The sequence below is a fragment of the Leptodactylus fuscus genome, chromosome 4 (genome assembly GCF_031893055.1).
Source record: "Leptodactylus fuscus isolate aLepFus1 chromosome 4, aLepFus1.hap2, whole genome shotgun sequence".
Classification (NCBI taxonomy): domain Eukaryota; kingdom Metazoa; phylum Chordata; class Amphibia; order Anura; family Leptodactylidae; genus Leptodactylus; species Leptodactylus fuscus.
In genome coordinates this window covers 201993401-202014618 of record NC_134268.1, presented here as the reverse complement: position 1 = coordinate 202014618, position 21218 = coordinate 201993401, and the positions used below count along the sequence as shown (strand labels likewise).

The following is a 21218-nucleotide window of genomic DNA, read 5'->3' as shown; positions in this document are numbered from 1 at the left end:
AACACTTGAGTTAAGAACATCAATGTTGCCCATATGTTCAAATCTCTACCAACTTCTAACAAACTAAGGGTTGTGTTGCTCTTCCTCTTCTTCCATATACTCCCATGGAGCTCTGCATGTGTCGCCCACATTTAGGTAAGCGCTTCTGCTCCAGTGCCAGAACCTAATTCAGCAGTGATGAAAGGTTACCATAATAACTATAGGCTGATTTTTCCCTAATGCATATTTAGAGATGTAGCAAAAGATCTGATAACGTCACATACTACATCACAAAGTGTAGGAGGTAGTGAGAAGTAATTTACAGACCACTCTAATGACAAAGTAATTACCAGTCTTTTAATGCCGCCATATTGTCTCACTGTTCGTCTGGCTCGTCGAAACTTCGCAACGTTTGCAATTGTTTCTGCTGCCAGGCATTTCAGATCCTTATCCGGACACTCAAGTATTTTGACCATAGTCTGAAGTCCCCCGAGGTCAGCAATGGAGGTTCTGATTTGTGAATTGTGACTAATTTCCTTTAAAATCTTCAAAGCACCAATCTGGAAAAGAAGAAAAGATTATTTTACTGAAAAAAGAACAAAATTCCGCATTGAAGGGGCTTTCTAGCCTTAGGATAGGTCATCAATTGAAGATCCGTGGGGTCTAACACACAAAATATATATTGGAGGAGATTTACTAAGTGTGCACAGCCCTGACTGAGCAGGGACTCGCCAAAATGGAGTTGGGTTGGAGTTGGCTGCTGCAGGTTAGGACATGGGGCAAGGAACTCTGCAACGCGGGATTACCCACAATGCCATGGGTGCAGCCAATCAGCAGCCAGCCGCCCCTGTGATGTCACAGCCCTTTAACTTCTTCGCGACCACCCACGGCATCGGGTGTTAGCTGTAACTGACAGCTAACACCCTGCTCCATTACATCCGGTTGGAGAAAAGCTCCCATTGCGGGTTTTAACCCCTTGGATGCTACGGTAAAACATGACTGAGGCATCCAAGGGGTTCGTCTATGCTACATTTCCTCAGTCCTCCCCACGGTGAGATCAGGGGGTGCCAATATGCATCGTTTAGCCAGTGACCCCGGGGATGCTAGTAGCCTCCAGTATTTGGATGATCCTGCCCAGAAGTGAAGAAGTCATTTTATGTGTCTGCATAGGCTGACTACCTCTATAGACTGCGATACACGCATATTGCAGTCTATAGTGCTGAACCAGTGATCAGTGCATCACTGGTTCAGGTCCCTAGTGGGACATCACTAAAAACCACTGCAAGTCACAATGTTCTACACCACTATACAGGCTCTCTGCAGCCAGGAAATAGCTGTTTTTTTATGCGATTCGCCGCAAATTAATCCAGATCGAATCATATCGCAAAATTCAGCAAAGCTGCCAAATGGAATTTTTGAAAAATTCACTCATCTCTATTTAATAAGTATATGGCTAAGGCCCCATGGAGTGAATCACTGTAAAAAATAAAAAAAAAACGGTGCATATTGTGTTTATGTCTGCAGCGTTATACCTTTTATACCTATATGGAAGACACTGTGTTTCCGTAGGTCTAATTGATAAACTGCGATTTACAAAAACGTGAGCGTTTTTCAATTTGCATCTCTTCTGCTACACGTTTTTCTGTAATGTTGGATGGGATTAGCCAGAATCCCATCCACTTTGCAGGGACTGTAAAATGCAGCGTTTTTTTTTCTATTTTTGCTGCGGCGGCCGCTGTTTTTTGGCAACGTGGGACCCCGGACTATACGTATATTATGTATATAAGTCATGGAGTGTAAATCATCTAATAATCGCCTCAACCAATCTTAAAATAGCTGTAGAGGTAAATCGAGGACACTCGTATATTTTGTGTGGTTACGTTTTATATCCTTGTATTAGTTTTATTATAGATTTTATAATACTTCTCCACATTTATTCATATTCCATACCTTACACTTGATTTCCTCTGTGTCCAGCAGATTAATAAGGAGTTCGAGCCCTCCGACGTCTCTTATAGCCAGCTGACAGGTTTCTTGTGCCAGATTGAAATCTCTCATCGAGCAGAGAGCGATAACAGTAGCCGTCTGGTTACCTCCCTAAAACACAAGGCAGAAATAACAACGACTCTGACAATAATAGGTTGCAAGTAATGGACTTAAAGATGGTCTAGGACAAATATACAAACGTAAAAAGAATATTTAAAACTAAACATTCATTTAAAGGGGGAATCTTTCACATAGAAAATGCAGTCGGCATGTTATAGAGCAGGAGGAGCGGAGCAGAGTAATATATGTCTTTTGAGGTTTTCTTTATGTAGATTGTGAGCCCCATATAGGGATCACAATGTACTTTTTTTTTTCCTATCAGTATGTCTTTGTAGAATGGGAGGAAATCCACACAAACAAGGGGATAACATACAAACTCCTTGCAGATGTTGTTCCTGGCAAGATTCGAACCCAGGACTCCAGCACTGCAAGGCTGCAGTGCTAACCACTGAGCCACCGTGTTGCCCCGAAGTAATATATGCCTAGGAGTCCAATGGGCGGATCTACTAGTGATTGACAGTTATCTCTGTATGTACCGACGGGACCTGCTTCTTTTTTGCACTTGAGAAAGGGCCAGTGTCAGGCCTGAAACGCGTCGCACTGTATGCTGTACTGTATATAATTTAATAAACCGATCTTGGTTTACCATCATCTTCTGTACACCAGAGAGCGCGGTTCTTCCATAACGGACCTCTGGTCCTTTACTCCTCTCCTGTACACTCAAACAGGCAAGCATGTCTATAGTTCAGTTCACACACAGTTTTTCGGCGCTGATTTTTGAGGCTGAATCCGCCTCAAAATCAGCCTCCAAAAAAAAAGCCTTAGGCTAAAACCACATTGCAGAAAAGCTGCTTTTTTTTGTAGATTTTGCTGAGTTTTTTTGAGCCAAAGCCAAGAGTGGATTGAGCAGAAGGGTAAAGCATAAGGGAGCCTTCACACGGAGTTACGCTCCGCTCATTCTGAACCTAAAACTCGTTCAAAATGAGCGCATAAAAAACAGATACCATTGACTTGAATGGGTGCCAACATACGCGCGTATCACATTGAAAGCAAAAGGTAAAGAAAAAAGCATCCCATTGACTTCAATGGGTAGCGCGCGTATGCCGGCAACCATAGAAATCAATGGGATCTGGTTTTTACGCTGCTCATTCTGAACAACTTTTACATTCAGAATGAGCGGAGCGAAGCTTAGAGTTTCCTTAAAATCCCCCTCCTGAGTTTGGCTCAAAACGTCACAGCAAAATCTGTAGCAAACAAGCATTTTTTCCGCAACGTAGGGACTTCACTTTAAATTGTGCCAGATTTATCACAGTGACTGATATTGGATGATACATCTGGTATATCTCTACACAGTCTAGTCACAGCTAACCTAGAGCCAAGATTTTTGTTCAATTGGGAACAGGGGTGAACCTACCCCTTTTGCCGCCCGAGGCGAACTACAGAAAGTCGCCCCCCCCCCCCAGGGAGGAGGGGGCAGAGCGTAGGGGCGTGGCGGAGCAAAGGGGGCGGGGTGAAGCGAAGGGGGCGGGGCTTATAGGAGAAAACCTGCTCTCTGCCTGAGCGTGAGGGGAGGCTGCTGGAGCAGCGCTGCTTCAGTGGCCTCCCCAAACCACCGCTCGGTGCTAAGCCAGTCCAGGACAGCTTGTCCTGGACTGGCTTAGATAATCAAAAATGCCGCCCTCCCTGGGGTCCTGACATAGCACTCGCTTCAGGTCGCCTCATGGGAGGTGCAGCGCTGATTGGGAAGCACATTGTTGGATCACAATTCATGTCTTCTTGTTGAACTTGTCTTAAAAAAGTGGTCTCAATGTGCCTATAATGCCTCTACAGGCCAGAATTCAGACACAGTCACTATATTAATAATACAGGCATCAACCAATCTCTATGGTAGATCCATCCCGAGACAGAATCCTTCTGGAGTAGGAGAAAACCCTCTGTTGCTCCTGCACGGTTCTTTCGGTGTAAACTCTACACGACCTCAGAACATCTCAAGCAGTTCCAGTAAGTTACTCTGTTCCTTCACCCTTCCCTGTCATAGAGGCTTTGGACCCCAACCCAACCAGACAGGTTATTTGCACTAGGCTGAATGTAAATGCTCTGGAAGCCGCGTTTTTCTGTATTATTCCTGTTCTTATTGACCCCGACAATTCTAACATTGGGAGTTCAACTGCTAAACTCATTTGGCTTAATGAAAAGCAATTACGATTGAGACTAAATATGGAATATTTCAGATGGCTTCTTCTCCCAGTAGGTTTACAGTACATAAATACTTATAGAAAGCTCAGAGCCCAGACTATTTCAGTTCAGTTCCTATCGGGTAGGGAAAAATTTCATCCAAGAATTGTCACAGATTTTTTTTCCTGAATATTTGGAGCAATTATTCTGAATGCTTAAGGGATTCTACCATTAAAATAGAATTTTTTTACCCTAACACATAAGAATAGCCTTAAGAAAGGCTATTCATCTCCTACCTTTAGATGTCTTCTCCGCTGTGAAAAAAGGGCCGTGAAAAAAGCAGATCAGACAGCACATGTATGGAATCGCTGCCCCCGCACACATCGCAACCAGCATTTTACAGTTTTGGAAGCCAAATGAAGTAAAATTTTTACTAAAAATGCTTTATATCTCATCCATACAATTAAATAAGAAGGTTCATTGCAAAGGTGTACATAGCCTTTAAGGTGTACCTTCAGTTATACACAACTCATAAATGAATAGTACAGATGAATATAAGACACTTTGTAATATATCTTATTAAGCAGATCTGTTTCCTTCAGCGATTATTAAACTGCTCCACTGCTACTTATATTCAGTCTCACTGCTTGCTTACATAAGATTTATAAGACGTCTGCATATCCAACCTCACACAGAGTCCTCTATGGAAAAGAGAGGGATGGAGTAGGAGGTTGCTGCCAGCTAGTTAATTGAGTTATTGCTTCACTCTGTGCACTGGTAGCCTCTTATCTACAAGCCTGGCATTGTTAAACAAGCTCAGAATAGCGGATAGTAGTAACAAGAATAAGTTGAGGGTCTTTCATAGCAGCCTGTTCATCAGTTCTTCTCGGTACTTGCAGACACTTTTTTGCAGAACTGGGCAGGGAGGTTGTTCCCGCCATCTTGGAGAACTAAGCCCAGATCTTCTGTGAATATAGGCTTGCTCCAATCTGTCTATTTCTTCATGTCATCCCAGACAGACTGGATGATGGTGAGATCAGGCCTATATCTGTGGGGGCCGTATCATCACTTCCAGGACTCCTTCTCCAAAGGGCAAAGGTCATACCAAATATTAATGGGATATTTATTTCTCTTTTCTTCGTTCGCTTCCTTTAGTTCATCGACAAAAATAAACTATTAACCCTTTAATTGCTGAAAGCATTCTTACTCTGCAGCATTTCCCCCCCCCCCCACCAAACGTTTTTGTATTGTATTGTTTATCCCAAAATATTACCCGTGAACACTACAATTTGTCTTGCAAATAACTAGACCCCCTTATTGTTGTGGACATGGAAGGAAAGCAGAGTGCAGAGGTAGTGCAGGTCTAAAGCCCCAAAATATTAACCCTTCTATTTCTGAAAGCATTCTTAGGCTCCGTTTCCACGGAAAAACGCGCCGCTCATTCTGACACGTAAACACGTGTCAGAGTGAGCGCTGTAAAACAGAAAACATTGACTTCAATGGGTGCCAGCTACTCATTGAAATCAATGGGTTAAAAAGCCTCCCATTGATTTCAATGCGTAGCGTGTGTAAGCCGGCACCCATTGAAGTCAATGGGATTCTGTTTTACAGCGCTCACTCTGACACGTGTTTACGTGTCAGAATGAGCGGCGCGTTATTCCGTGGGAACGGAGCCTTACTTTGCAGAATTTTCCCCACACCTGCCTATGACATTTGCACCACACTATATACAGAGTGATTTGTACTTTTTAAAAAAATTTTTTACTACAGTGTATATATATATACTCCCAATGTATACCCTAATGTATATATAAAATTTATATCACGGCACAAAAATCTAAAATACCTTTTATGACAGTGATTATGAGACATAAATCAGACTTGTTAATAGGCAGGTAGTAGCAACGTGCGAGCGATTTCTCCAGTTATTCGCCGAAACATCATCATTTCCAGCACGACGGTGATTTTGTGTTATTTTTCGGCCTCCGTAACGCTCGCCGTGCGCCTCGGAGAAAGATTTGTTTTAATTACATGTAGCATCAATGTAACTAATGAGGCCTAAAGCGAAGGAGATTACACGCTCGAGTGTTATTATATTAAAAAATTTATAGTGTTACATTCATACACAGTCAGTTTATGTTATTGGACCTTAGAGAGCAGCCTACTTGCTGAGGCTTGGAAGCCGGCCGAGTACTAGATCTGTGCGCGGGGGTCATGTGGCCAGAAAAGATTTATGAGGTAAGAGAAAGAGGAAGACTGTTGTTTCACGGGCGCTGTGTTTGGGATGGCATTTAGGTCTGAAATAGGCCCGTCTCCGAATAACAAACAATTTAAGTCATGAAAACATTTGTGGGGAAGTCTAAACTGCGCGAGCCTACCTAAACAGAACATGCTGTGCCCGCAGCGTGTCATGAGCTCATTCAGCAAATTCAATTACATGTGTACAGGAGGTTTATTTCACGTTTGTTGGGGATATATGCAGAAGTTCAAGTTACTGAGGTAAAGTAAAAACATCACATTTTATGGAAGGCCACATGTATCCAGCTGAGAACGATGACAGATCCAGAATTAAACAAGGACACGTCAACGGCTAACCAAACGGGTAGGTGGACGCGGCCATGGAAATTTACAAAAACAACGTTCTCCTCGGGTGGAGAAGTGAAGTGTAGATTTATTACCGCCAAGCCTCAGACACCATTATCTGTCTTAAAGGGATCCTATCATTGGATGCCCTTTTTTTTTCCCTAACACGTAGGAATAGCCTTTAACAAAGGCTATTCTTCATGTCTTCTCCGCGCCGCCGTTCAGTAGAAATCCAGGTTTTCTTCAGTATGCAAATGAGTTCTCTCGCAGCACTAGGGGCGTCCCCAATGCTGCGAGAGAACTCTCCAGCGACGCCTCCATCTTCTTCTGGAACGCCCTCTCCCTGTGTCTTCTTCCGTCCTGGGTTTCAATCCTCTAGGCCTTGAACAGAGCCAACTGCACATGCCCGGGACACAAGAAAATGGCCTCTTACACCAGCTTACTGTGTAGGAGGCCACAAGAAAATGGCCGCTTACACCAGCTTACCGTGTAAGAGGCCACAAGAAAATGGCCGCTCACACTAGCTTACTGTATAAGAGGCCACAAGAAAATGGCCGCTTACACCAGTTTACTGTGTAAGAGGCCACAAGAAAATGGCCGCTTACACCAGTTTACTGTGTAAGAGGCCACAAGAAAATGGCCGCTTACACCAGCTTACCGTGTAAGCGGTCATTTTCTTGTTGCCCGGGCATGCACAGTCGGCTCTGCCCGAGGCCTAGATGATTAAAAGCCAGGACGAGAAAAGACACAGGGAGAGGCCTTTCCAGAAGAAGATGGAGGTGGCACTGGAGAGTTCACTCGCAGTAGTCTTGAACGCCCCTAGTACTGTTTGAGCACTGGGGACCGCCCCCAGTGCTGCGAGAGAACTCATTTGCATACCGAAGAAAACCTATCTATCTGCATGGCTAGGTTGATATACTGTGTTCTGGTGACAGACTTCCTTTATCCCTAGTCACAGGATAAGGGGCAAGATCTGTCAGAGTCTCAGATCCTTGGGTATCCTGAGGCCCCCATCCATTTGAATAAAGCTGTCACTCCACTGGGACGTCTATGAGACTACAGGAGAGAGATTAGCACTGCATGTGCTCGACTATCTAACCGTCCCACAAAGCTTTCTATGTTCTACAGCCTTGGCACATCTTCTGGCTTCTTTCTCTAAGCGTATGCTGTATGAATATTAGACAGGATTAGTAAGGCTACATGCACACGTTGCAGATTATGTGCAGAACTTCAGATATTTCAATCACAGGGGTGAAATGACCACGAGAAACCCGAGACAAAACCCTTATGTGAAGTTGGTGCGGCAAAACTCCTATTTTCCGATTGCAAAGACCATGGAGCAGATTTATTATGCCTTGTACACTATTTTTTCTGGCACACAAGGCGTAAAAAAAAAATCAAAAAAAAATCACACTTTTTTCAGTAAATTCAGTTTGTTGCGCAAAAAAATTGCATTTTTTTCATCTCTGTACTTCAACATTTTTCTGAAAATGGGGTGCGGCAAAGGGCGTGCAGATTTATTATCATTACTCCAGTCTTCATAAATCTGCCCCCATACGTGTATTTAAAGGGATGCCTCTAAAACTCGGGCAGAGCAGACTGCACATGCTCGCGGCCACAAGAAGAATGGCCGCTTACACAGTAGGCTGTGTAAGCGGCCATTTTCTTGTGGCCTGTGGGCATGCGCAGTCTGCTCTGCCCAAGGCCTAGAAGATTAAAACCCAGGACGGAAGAAGACACAGGGAGAGGGCATTCCTGAAGAAGATGGAGGCGTCGCTGGAGAGTTCTCTCGCAGCATTGGGGATGGCCCCAGTGCTGTTTGAGTGCTGAGGACTGCCTCCAGTGCTGCGAGAGAACTCATTTGCATACCGAAAAAAATGGGATTTCTACCGAATGGCGGCGCGGAGAAGACATCTAAAGGTAGGAGAAGAATTGCCTTTCTTAAGGCTATTCCTGTGTGTTAGGGACAAAAAAATGTCATTGCAATGATAGAATCCCTTTAAGGCTGAGGCCCCACGTTGCAGAAACGCAGCCTTTTTTTTTTGCAGATTTTGCTGCGTTTTTTGAGCAAAGCCAGAAGTGTGTTGAGTAGAAGGTAGAAGTATAAGAACTTCCTATATACAGTATTTACCATTCCCTTTGCAGTCATTCTTGGCTTTGGCTCAAAAAAACGCAGCAAAATCTGCAACAAAAAAAGTTGCATTTCAGCATCGTGGGGCCTCAGCCTAGAGGGGATTCCTGGGACATTTTAATTCATGACCTATTCTTTGGACAGGTGAACAATTAGAGGTTGGCAGGGGGTCCGACACCAGTTCAAATTCAACTGTTTGAAGAGGTGAGGCCTACCAAATACATCACCATTCAGCTGTACAGCGGCTGTGTTTGGTATAGCAGCTCAGCCTATTCACTTGAATGGGACTGAGACACGTTCGGGCCATGTGACCAATATGCGAAACGTAATGGTAACAGCGGTGCTCAGGTCACTTCAGTTGGCTGATCTGGGAGACCAGGTATCGGACCCCTCATGGACCTTTCATTGATAACCTATCCTAGGGATAATTCATGAATTCCGAAGTCCTGGAAAACTTGGGGCACAGGGTTGGAACAGCAGGAAAAAGTACCGGTAATTGAATAATGTTAGTTTATTAGATTTGTAGTATAAAAGTAAGATAGATGGGATAAGATTCTATTGGAAGTCTCCGTAGTACAGTAAGAAGCTGAGCGACAGATAAAGTGCAGGTCACAGAGTGTAACATAGGAAAAGAGGAATAAGCAGCCAGGAAAGTATCTGGAGATACGCCGACTAATAGATCTACACGAGATAATTGGAAAGGGAAAGTTGATCGTTCTTTGTCTGGACAACAAATGACTGGAACATTTAAAGTATTTAAGTAATTCTGAGTTTCAGAAAGTGGAAAGTCAGCGGGTCACGTAACTCTGGTGGGGGAGGAATAATTTGGTGATAGCCATCCTGACTACGAGAGCCCACCCTCGTAAACTCTGCCTAACTTCCACTTTACAGATATAATGGATTGGGACTAAAGTAGATTACTGGAATTGTAAAAGATCTTCAGGTTAGCGCCATTGTTTCCAGGGTGGCTCTCCCCGACATCTCACCAGTTTACACAATGGAGCCACATGAACAAGATTTTCCACTGCATAGAATGGAAATGAATACTATTATTGAGCACCACCCAAAGTGGAATAATACAGATCCCGAGCTTTAGCCAATGGCCTCACTATAAAGTCGACTTTATCTTAAAGGGGTATTCCCATGACGCTTGTACACTGACCAGCAGGCTGTTGTGCTCTCTTCACTTCCTGCTTTTCTCAGCACATTGGTGGGCGGGGTTTCACTTGCACGGGATTGGTTGTAAATGAATTACCACAGTGTGAAGCTGATGTAGCAGAGCTGGATTTGAGTCAGTTTGCATTACATACAGAGGTAACAGACTCCCTAGCTCAGCCCTTATCAGCCAAATTCAATTAAACCGACTGATAAGAGCTCAGAAATCCCAGAGCTCTCACCTCCCCTATCTGAGAAGCTCCGCTACTCATCAGACACAAACAGCTCAGAGCTGCTCCCAGCCCCTCCCCCCCGAGAGCAGGTAGCTACATCACTTGACAAATGAACAAATAATCCCAAAATCCATAGAAACGGAGTGTAAACAATGAAGTGAATAAATTAAGATAGCGGCCAAACAAAGCAGTTTTGATGAAGCAATGCATTTAGGAAAAGTCTTAAATCCACATAAACTAGCAGTATAGATAGGATCCTTGTGATGGGACAACCCCTTTAAGTTTCTGTGCAGCTTAATGGGGAGATGGCGGGGTACAGTTATTAAGATTGGGGTTTCATACACTGAACTGTCATATACACATGTACTGTACCTCTTATGCTCAAGACACACAATGAATTTCTTAGCCTAGTCTTAATTCCTCTAATGGTACGAGATGTGCCTGAATTAAGAGCTCCAACCTTTTGATTATTCAGGTGCCATCCGATGCTCCAGAACTTAACTCTATGCCAGTCAGGGACTGGCATAGATTTCTAGCATAAGTCATGCCATTTTTATCATGCGATATCATGCCCATTGGTCTGCAATACCGAGCACAGCCACTACACACTGTACAGCGCTGTGCTTGGCAAGTAGTAAAAAAAGTGAACAAACATTACCAAAGTCTCACGAAATAAACTAAGCAAGTCCTTTATCCCACAGCTCTGAATGTGGGCCGAACTGGTGGTGGTCGGTGCTCCCATACATTTCAATGAGAGCATGGAAGACAGCCGAAGCATGGCACTTGGCTATCTCCCATAGAGGTGAATAGGTGCGCCGACCAATGCCAAGTCCCACCCACACTCAGCCTGGATGCTCTAAGACTGAATGTGGAGTTGGACAAAGCTCCAGCTGAGGTTACTTCATGGGACAACCCCTTTAAACATTAAGGAGTACCTGTCTTCTTGTCTGACATGTCTGTTCGAGTAAATAAATTAACAGCTGGGTGTTACCACTTGGGGGGGTGTCCATACACAATCCAATCAATGCTGCTAGAGTCAGACTGTAGGGCCACACCCCCTATAATGGTAAGGGGCCATTCGCAGATAGGAATTTGACACTGCTTTGGCGTGGATTCCGCCCACGAAACAATGCAGATTCTGCCCCCCATTGTTTACAATGGGTAGTGGAGATCGCAGCAAGCCATGACTATATCAACATCTCATTGCTGGTAACCGGCGAGTGGAAATCAGAAGTCTTCTTCATTTTCTGCCGTGTGAACGGCCCCAAAAACCCACTTGTCAATTTATCAATACATTTCTAGGAATGAGACTACAACAACAATGGGAGATTTGTCAGAACTCATGGACAATTGTTATACTGTATAATGAGGAATACAATTCCTTACTAACAGAGTTATAGGAAAATTTATTCATGGAAAATACAGGAATTTACTAAAAACAGACATGTCAGAAGTGGTGTTAGTTCATCGTTTTGATATTAATAACCTATCCTAAGGAGATATCAGTTGGGTGGAGGTCTGACACCCAATACCTTCACATCGCCACCAGAACTACACTTTGAAGCATTCTGACCCCCACCAATGTTATCCTAATGAAAGTTCAATAATATCAAAAGGTTGGACAATCCCTTTAAATATCAAAACATCATGGCTGCTTTTATGCAACCCTAAGGCCTTGTTCACATCTTTGGTATTCAGTCCGGGGGAGTCCGCATGAGGACCCCCCAAACGGACTACCGAACGCAACTGCAAGCGGTGTGCAGTGAAAGCACATGCAGGGGTGAACCTGCCCTTTTCGCCGCCCGAGGCGGACGACAGAAAGCGGAACGGAGGGGGCGGGGCGAAGTGAAGGGGGCGGGGCATAGCGGCGTTCGCAGGCAGAGAGCAAGCAGGGAGAGGACCTGCTCTCTACCTGAGCGTGAGGGGAGGCCGCTGGAGCAGCGCTGCTAAAGTGGCCTCCCCAATTCCCCGCTCGGTGACGGTGATGCTAAGCCAGTCCAGGACAGCTTGTCCTGGACTGGCTTAAGTAAGCAAAAATGCTGCCCTCCTTGGGGCCCTGGCATAGCACCGCCTGAAGCGGTCGCTTCAGGTCGCCTCATGGGAGGTGCGGCGCCGAGCACATGGACCCCATAGACTATAATGGAGTCCGTGTGCTTGCCACCAGATCTCCGCAGGGATCTTGTGGACAGGAAAGTATTTCACAATCTACTTTCCTATCTGCATGATTCATGCGGGCAGTGCACGGAAAGCACACTGACCCTATTATAGTCTATGGGATCCGTGTGCTTTCACTGGCACACCACTTGCAGTTGCGTTCGGTATTCCGTTCGGGGGAAAGTCCGCATGCGGACTCCCCAAACGGAATACCGAATGCAAATGTGAATGATGGGTAACAGGCCAACAAGTAGCCACTTTGTATAATATCCCTCATTTATTATAAAACCGGTGACATCAGAACGAACTTTTAACCAGCGCGCCAACTGGAAAAAGCTAAGAGCTACTGGCACGATACTACAAAACAAAAAGGCCCAAGAAACCTTTGGAAATCCCACTCCGCATAGTTTCCTCTTATGTACTGTAACGCTGGGATCATTTCTTATCCAAAAGTGAATGAAGCCCTTGCAAACAGCAGCTAACCTCCAGGCCAAAATGCTGTCATTAACTCTTCATTAAGGCATTAGAACCAAAATATTGTTTGGGCAGGTGTCCACGGTTTTCGCAAGCGATTTTGTTTTCTAATAGCGTTCTTAGCTCCACGGTAGAAACCTACAGTCATTTAGTTATTACAGTTATTACAGCGAGATGGACACCGTACAACGCGTTGACAAACCTAAGAGAGAGAACACACGGTTCGGATTTCCTATGAGTGCCAAAAAAACCAAAAAAATCTGGAAGTGCATCATGGGAAATTGTAATTTTTTGAATGTCCATTTGCATACGCGCACCACAATAGATCTAAACCAGGTGGCCATCCCTGTATTTACATTGCACGCCGTCCAATAAGCCTTCTCCAGTGGAGGGGAAGCTGTTCCGAGTTGCGGTTGGATGTTTCGTTCCGTTTCTATCTATTAGACGTTAATGCCTGTCCCGTTGGATTAAAAAAAAAATAAAAATTCCCAGCAGTTCCCGAACAAAGCGCTCCTTATTTGTACCACGTTTTAGGATAGGAATTAAAAATATAAAAATCCTAAATACATTTTTTCCTTTGTTGCAAATTGCTTACACAGCCTAATATTTCGATTTTCAGGCAAACCACAATAAAATGGTTTCATGTGTCCTAGAACATGAGGTCTACAGCGACGGCTCGAATACAAGAGGTTTCCAGTGGCGGGGCGCACATATTACTCAACATGGAAACCCTCCACTGTCAGTTCTCTTCACACAAAACCAGCATGTTGATGTTATTAAACACTTTGAAACGCGATCTTTGGAACTCGATCACGGAATCTATCAGGTTTATATTCAGTAGAAATTTTGCGGGTCGTGGTATCTTGGTAAAGAACATGGACAACGGCCATGGCATATGTATCCTGTGAAATACCACAATGAATAAAGTCTGCTCTGCTGGGTTCTTAAAAGACAGGAATTGTGCTGTGTAGGTTTAATATATATTATATATACGGTGCTGTGCAAAGGTTTTAGGCAGGTGTAGAAAAATGCTTCAAAGTAAGAATGCCGTCAGAAATAAAAGGGTTAATAGTTCGTTTTTGTCATCTGTCAATTAAGAAAATCCCATCATTATTTGGTGTGACCTTTGCTCTTTGCCTTCCATCAGTTCTTCTCGGAAGTTTGAGTCAGTTTTTGGCAGGGGGGTTGTTCCCGCGGCCATCTTGGAGAACTAAGGACAGGTCTTCTGTAGATGAAGGCCAATCCATCTGTCTCTTCATGTCATCCCAGACAGACTGGATGATGATGAGATCAGGGCTATATCTGTGGGGGCCGTATCATCACTTCCAGGACTCCAACTTCAAAGGGCAACGGCCATCCCTAGCTCAATCTTGCCCTGGATAGAGCCGCAGAACAAGTGGCATGAGCAGATCAGCCCCATTCACAAGTAACGGTGGGGAGCTGGAGGGCCAGAAAGTGGAGAAGAATTTAAGGGAGAAGCCTGCCTCAAACTCCTGTTGATTTTCTGCCACTTAAAAGGGTTGTCTCATCTGAAGGATCCTATCTATACTGGTAGCTTATGTAAACTGAAGCCTTTTTCTAAATATATTGCTTTAGAAATTCTGCTTTGTTTGCCTGCTATGTGACCTTATTCCTTGCTTACACTGCGTTGCTATAACCACGGACCTGGGAGATAGGACAAGTGACCTCACTTACTCAGTGCAGCAGGACAATCTATTCAGGTTATTGCAATTTGCTGATAAAGCCAAGTCTGTTATTTCTCTAAGTAAACCCACAGATAACACGAAGTCCGTTCTGTACAAGAATCTGCAGATTATCCGACCTGCAGAAGTGTTGTTTGTCCCGTTCAGGGAGGGAGGAGGGGGGAGGGAAATACAAGGAGGGAGAAGCAGACAATGCACACAGCCTGGCTGAAAAGCTAACATGGGAGAACCCCTTTAATTGAAACAGCCATGTGGAAGCCAGGGTGTAAAAAAAACAGGGCCTCATTGCTAGAAGTCCTGTGCCCTAAATAATTCTGAGACCAATGGCCCCAGCGATCACCTTACGGAACCTGTGATGTTTGTGACTGATGTCACTTGTCCTTCTCCAGCAACCACTAAGGCCACTGATTAGTCAGCGCCGGTCACGTTTCTGTGCAGGACTTGTAGCAACTAAACCCCGCCACGAGCCTGAACAGACAGTGATGTGCCAGGAGGAGGCGCTATGACTAAGGGTTTGTCATAAACCTGAAACAGATAAACAAGTCTGGCTGGTGTCATGTCTTATCTGTGATTTATTAAAATTCCATATAACCGCATCTGGAGCCCTTTGTTTGATGGGGACATGTGAGTATACTTTTTTATTTTAATTTTCCACTTCCCCCGACTTCCACACAGGTTGCTAAAATTTCTGGTCAACCCCTTCAATGCCAAATTGAACACGCGGTCATATTCGTAGGCAGTATGTTATATAGCAGGAGCAGCTGAGCAGATTGAGATATAATTTTGTGGGAAATATTAATTTAAGTTCCTGCCCATTCAGAGCTCAGGAGTCCAGTGGGCGGGGTTATTAGTGAATTGGACTCCTAAAAACGATATTGTGATTTTTTTTCCCCACAAAGCCATATATCAATCTTCTCAGCTTCTCCTGCTCTATAACATGCTGCTCATGGGTCAGACAAGCGTGAGATGTTCCCTTAGGGTATGTTCACATGGGGTTTTTTGGACCGGAACCTGAGGAGGACAACGCCTCAGGTTCCGGTGCAAAATACAGGTAGCTGCAACTGGATTCCGGTACAGTGCACCGGTCCAGTCGCGCAATCCGCTCCGAATGGGCTTAATCGGGAGGAGGGTGTGTCTTCAGGCGGAAAGAATGAGCACCTCGCTTCTTCTTTCGGGAGCCGGTACAAACTGGCTCCCAGAAAAAAGAACTAACCGGCTCCCATTGATTTCAATGGGAGCCATCTTTTTGGTCAGGATTTTGAGGCGGATACGGCCTCAAAATCCTGACCCAAAAACTCTGTGTGAACTTACCCTTAAACTCGGTGCCTATGTAAGGGATTTGCACTTTTGTTTAGCGTTGCCCTATATTAAAGCTTCAACCACTCTTCGAGGAACCATGGAAAGTGACATTTCCAATTACATAACACTAGGTTCAAATGGCAGAAACTGAAGAGAAATTCCTCTTCATTTCCCACCACCATATTCGGCCATGATGGAATCCTGATGCAGGGCATTGTCATTGGGGCTTTTCTTGGCTAACTAGGCCTGGATGAATGGGCCTAATCCGCAGGGACCCCCGAGCCTTGGAAGGAGCAGATACCAGGACAACATTGATCAGAATGCTGGTCTTATTCAGCGCCCTGTTACGATCTCTACGGGTGGCATATTCAGGGTCGGAATCCGCTCCCAACTCTCCATGTACCCTGATAATTTCAATACTATATCTCATTCTCCTGATCTCGCCTCCGCTGCGAGCAAACGGTTTGCAACCTCCAAGCCTTGGCTAGTGAGCGCAGCTAACCACATTGCTACTCTAAGGTAACTCTTTGCAGACTTAACTTTTAACTTCATATATCATGAACAGTTTTTTTTTTTTTTTTTTCCAGCATGGAGCAAGCCAAAACTTTTTGTTAGCTTGGGCAAGTGTGCGCTACTTATTCTTCAGCAAATAATTAAAAGCATGTGCGATGTGATCTAACAGTTCATCAATACGGCCCGCCTGATTGCCTGTGGTATGGCGCTATCTCTTTCCAGCTCCATATGACACTTGTTAGGTATACTGGCTTCCATTTTTTCTAAGAGGGCCAAATGCTTAAGTTATGTTTTCACTCTGGAAATTTTGGAAGCGATGTTATTTAAAGCAGCTTATCACAACATGACACCAGCGGACAGCCTGATTTTCAATTAATCTGTCAATGTTAGGACGGTAAAAAGAAAATACTGGAGGTTAGGAAACACGGATGAATTTGCTCCTTTGTTCCTGGCTCCAGCGCACGACTATCTGTAAGTGTATGCGAGATTCATGTGTCTGTGCACCTGGCTGGAAGTTATTTATGGACTGAGAATTTACTGATCATAGACGGTTTTACTGACATGTGCTAAATCACGTTCTGTCCAGGATGAGAAGCAAGGGCTAGGAGCTAAAGAATGAAGAGGGTGAATCATAAGGGGTTAATAAGATGGTCATTATCTCATACACAGGGCCGCTTTAACCATAGCGCCAATGGTGCACTTGCACCGGGCCCTAAGGTCGCAGGGGCCCTCTTTGGACAGCAGCACCAACTCATTGGCATCCAGCATGTGTAGGAGCAACTTGGGGGGACATGACACTGTGGGCGCAACCATGAGCGGGCATAAGAGGGTGAGGGTATCTTGAGAGGGTACATGACAATGTGGGGCAACCAAGGGGGTGAATCTGTGAGGGGGATGTGAAAATGTGGGCGCGACCTGGAAGAGAGTATTATGAGGGGCATTATGGGGCTACTAGGGAGGCACCATGTGTCGGCATTAGAATTTGTACAGGTCACGTATTTCTAGGTGGGGGTGATGGGGGCGCACACTTATCAAACACTTGCTCAGAACCCACCAATGTGTTATAATGGCCCTGCTCATACAGATCAGTGAATTACCAAATATCAGGAGGGTTTCATATTTTATTGACCCCTTTTTGTTTATTTTACGGGAATTGTCCAAGATTTTATTGATTATAATTTGTCAGAACTCCGACATCCGAGCCTGCAACTGATCGGATGTGTGAAGAGGCCGCAGTGTAAGTACTTATTAAGCACAGTGCTGTATGTTTGTGCAGCCGATGTGCTTGGCTCAGCTCAGCCCATTTACTTGAATGGTACTGAGCGACGATCAGGCCATGTGAAGCTAAAATTGACATGTTACATTTTTCAAAAACACAGCTTTTTTTGCGGTGGTTTTTTTTTTTTTTTTTGGAGCCCTGGCCTTAACCATAATCTGTAAACACTCCTTCCAAACACTTGGATCACTAATGAAACAGAAATTCTGGGTCTGCCAGGCTCAGCGTGTAACCCCTGTTGTAGATCTCCTGCTGCAATGGACTCCAAAGACAAAAAACCTAGAACTAGAGTGAACCTAGAGTAACACTTACAAAGGGCGGGTTCACACCTGCGCCGGGTCTCCACTTTCGTGTTTCCGTCTTCTGCCGAAAGAAACTGGACAGGAGACGGAAACCCGGCAGTCAGTTTTCGAACTCATTCACTTGAATGTGTTTGCAAAGTGACCGCCCGTGAGTGTCTTGTGCCTCTCTGCGGCAAAACCGTTTTTTTTTTTTTAACCGGACAAAAAGTCTTGCATGTCCGACTTTGTGTCCAGTTAAAAAAATGGTCTCGTCGCATCTTGAGAGGGTACATGACAATGTGGGGGCAACCAGGGGGTGAATCTGTGAAAGGGATGTGAAAATGCAGGCGTGACCTGGAAGAGAATATTATGAGGGGCATTATGGGACCACTAGGGAGGCACCGTGTGGGGGCATTAGAATTTGTACAGGTCAGGTTTTTCTAGGTGGTGGTGATGGGGGCGCAAGACGTTCATGGGCGGTCACTTTCCAAACCCATTCAAGTAAATGGGTTTGAAAAGTGACCGACAAGTTTCCGTCTTCTGTCCAGTTTCTCTTGACAGAAGACAGAAACCCGAAAGCGGAGACCGGGCGCAGGTGTGAACCCGCCCTATGATAGCAAACAGGTTACGCTAGGTTCACACCTGCGTTCGGGACTCCGTTCTCAGCTTTCTGTCTTCTGCATGCAGACCACGCATCTTTCAAACCCATTCAAATGAATGGGTATGAAAGAGTCCTGCAGGTTTCCGTCTCCTGCTCTGTTTTGTGCAGGAAACGGAAACCTGCAGAATGGAGACCGGACGCAGATATGAACAAGCCCTTAGAATAACCAGTTATCATGATATCACGTTAAATGACAAACTCTCTTCTTCTATTCCCCACTAACTCAATACCATAAAATTTTTGTATAGAACACTCTCCAATATTATAGTAACTATTGGCTCACAATAGTGTTAAAACCCTATAATCTGTTTCAGTATAGTGAATAATTACTTTTTGGCATCCGTTCTACGTTTCTTCTTCCATAGCGGACCATGTAAAAACAGAGGAACCTCTCAAGTCACATATTGTGACAGCGGACAATAGTACAGTATACAGTACTGTGCAAAAGTTTCAGTCAGGTGCGGAAAAAATGCTGTACATTAAGAACGCTTTCAGAAGTAGAAGGGTTAACAGTTTATTTTATCCATTAACAAAATGTGAAGTGAATGAAGAAGCATTTGCAGCATTTATTCCAACACCTGGCTAAAACTTTTGCACAGTGCAATAATTGTTGCTCTATTTATTAAAAAAAAAAATGAATGAACTAGAGTCTCCTCCGCTCATGTTTTTTAATGACAGTCCTGCCCGTTCCAGGTAATCTCCATCTCTGTCCAGTAAGACGTCTGTGGAAATGTTCTTCTTATTTTCCCAGAGTTTCATCTTAACTTCCCAGATTCAAATCATTAATTTCCTATAACTCCATGTGCAGTATGAGAGCCGCCTCCTGCACCGCGACCAAAAACAATATTGCTGAAGTGTTTCTGATATTTCCCTCCATATCGAACATAATTACAAATGGCAAACAGCGTTCTGCAATAATCGCTTCCAGAAACTCCCGACCCGTCTCACAAGTGTCCACAGGACTATTTAGATGGATTTTTTTCCCCTTTTTAACGTCAATGTTTGTCTTGTCTCATTTAGCAGAGTCTTAAACTGCGTCTCCAAACCAAAGTGAAGGGAGCTCAGAAATCTCTCGCACGCTTCTGAGAAAGGTTTTTGCAACTTTTTTTTTTCTAAAAATAATAATAATTGGAATAATAAACTCCTTCGTGTAAATTTCAAGGATAATAAAGGTTTCTACGGAGCGAAGGAGAAATATAAAAAAGTCCAGTCATGTCCTATATCACTAAAGCTATATGACACCATGTAAATATCGAACATGTTTATTTGAAGGGGTTATCCAGGAATCTACAATTTGAAGGGGTTGTCCAGGAATCTGAGTACTTGAACAGGTTCTCCTATGTATGTCATCTGCATTTTTCGTGGATGCCATTCACACCCATTCATGTCAATGTATTAATTCAGATTTTTGTTCACTGATGCTGACGCATGGGTGTCTACTGGTTTGTGAAAAAAAACGGATAACATCTGTGTATCATCCAATTTTCACAGACCTAGAGACTATTAGAGAATATTGAAAATGAGCAAAAAATTTTATCTGTTTTTTTCACAGATATGAAAAGCGTTATCAACCAGAAAATAAGCAGGAACCTCAAGGGGGCATTCATACGGGGTAACGCGGCGCTGATTCTGGCATGATAACTCGCGAAAGAATCAGTGCTGCAAAACAGAATCCCATTGACTTCAATGGGTTCCATTTAATGCGCGTAACACATTGAAATCAATGGGTTAAAAAGCCTCCCATTGATTTCCATGTGTTACGTGCATTAAATGGAACCCATTGAAGTAAATAGGATTCTGTTTTGCAGCGCTGATTCTTACGCGAGTTATCGGGCCGGAATCAGCGCCGCGTTACCCCGTGTGATTTCCCCCTAATACCTTAAGGTTCTTTACCAGTATAGATGAGCAAACCAGTTCATAAGGAGACAAGTTCAATTTGAATTTTCCCAAAAAATTTTGGGTTCACTCTTGGCAACGAATAAATTATAACATTTCCTTGATTAATATAAATTCTGATTAGACTGTATTTCTTTGACTTTCTTTACCTTTAAAAATTTGACCAATTTCTGGATCTGCCAATACTCGGAGGGTAGATCAGTGTTACCCTCCTGACGGCGCTCAGGCTGCTCCTCGTCTTCTTCACTCTCTGTAGAGCTTTCACTAAATTCTTCAGATTTTCCTCCAGGAGTTTTACTATCAGTCAAAGAGGAAAAAAATATCAGTATTAAGAAGAACATTCTGGTAAAATAGTTTCCTAAATCTTGCTGCGACCCTCTACCTGCAGACTTACACATGTTTGACAGGGAATTAAAGACAACTCATGTAATGTCGTATCAGTGCACTTGACTAGACATAAGGATTTAGGGGGGGAAAATTCAGGCTATTAGTCTGGTGTCAAGATAATAAGTATACTCCTCAAAAATGAGAGCGGCCCCATGTTTTCTTAAACCAAGACAGATGGAGCTGTCAGAAACTTATCTTATACAAGTTCTTCACGTGAACTTCAGGACGGTTAACCTTTAGTGAGTGCCATAGGCATTGTGTTTTATTATTCT

At 44.0% G+C, this 21218-nt stretch overlaps 1 protein-coding gene across 1 annotated transcript in view; it reads right to left on the bottom strand.

Moving 5' to 3' along the window:
• The window catches only part of ODAD2 (outer dynein arm docking complex subunit 2), a 123445-nt gene that overhangs the window by 71081 nt on the left and 31146 nt on the right, over window positions 1-21218 (bottom strand). The window contains exons 10-12 of the mRNA XM_075271699.1: window positions 20709-20856; window positions 1930-2076; window positions 330-539 (exon numbers count right to left, since the gene is read on the bottom strand). Coding sequence (XP_075127800.1) covers window positions 330-539; window positions 1930-2076; window positions 20709-20856 — 505 coding nt within the window. The remainder of the gene's footprint in view (window positions 1-329; window positions 540-1929; window positions 2077-20708; window positions 20857-21218) is intronic.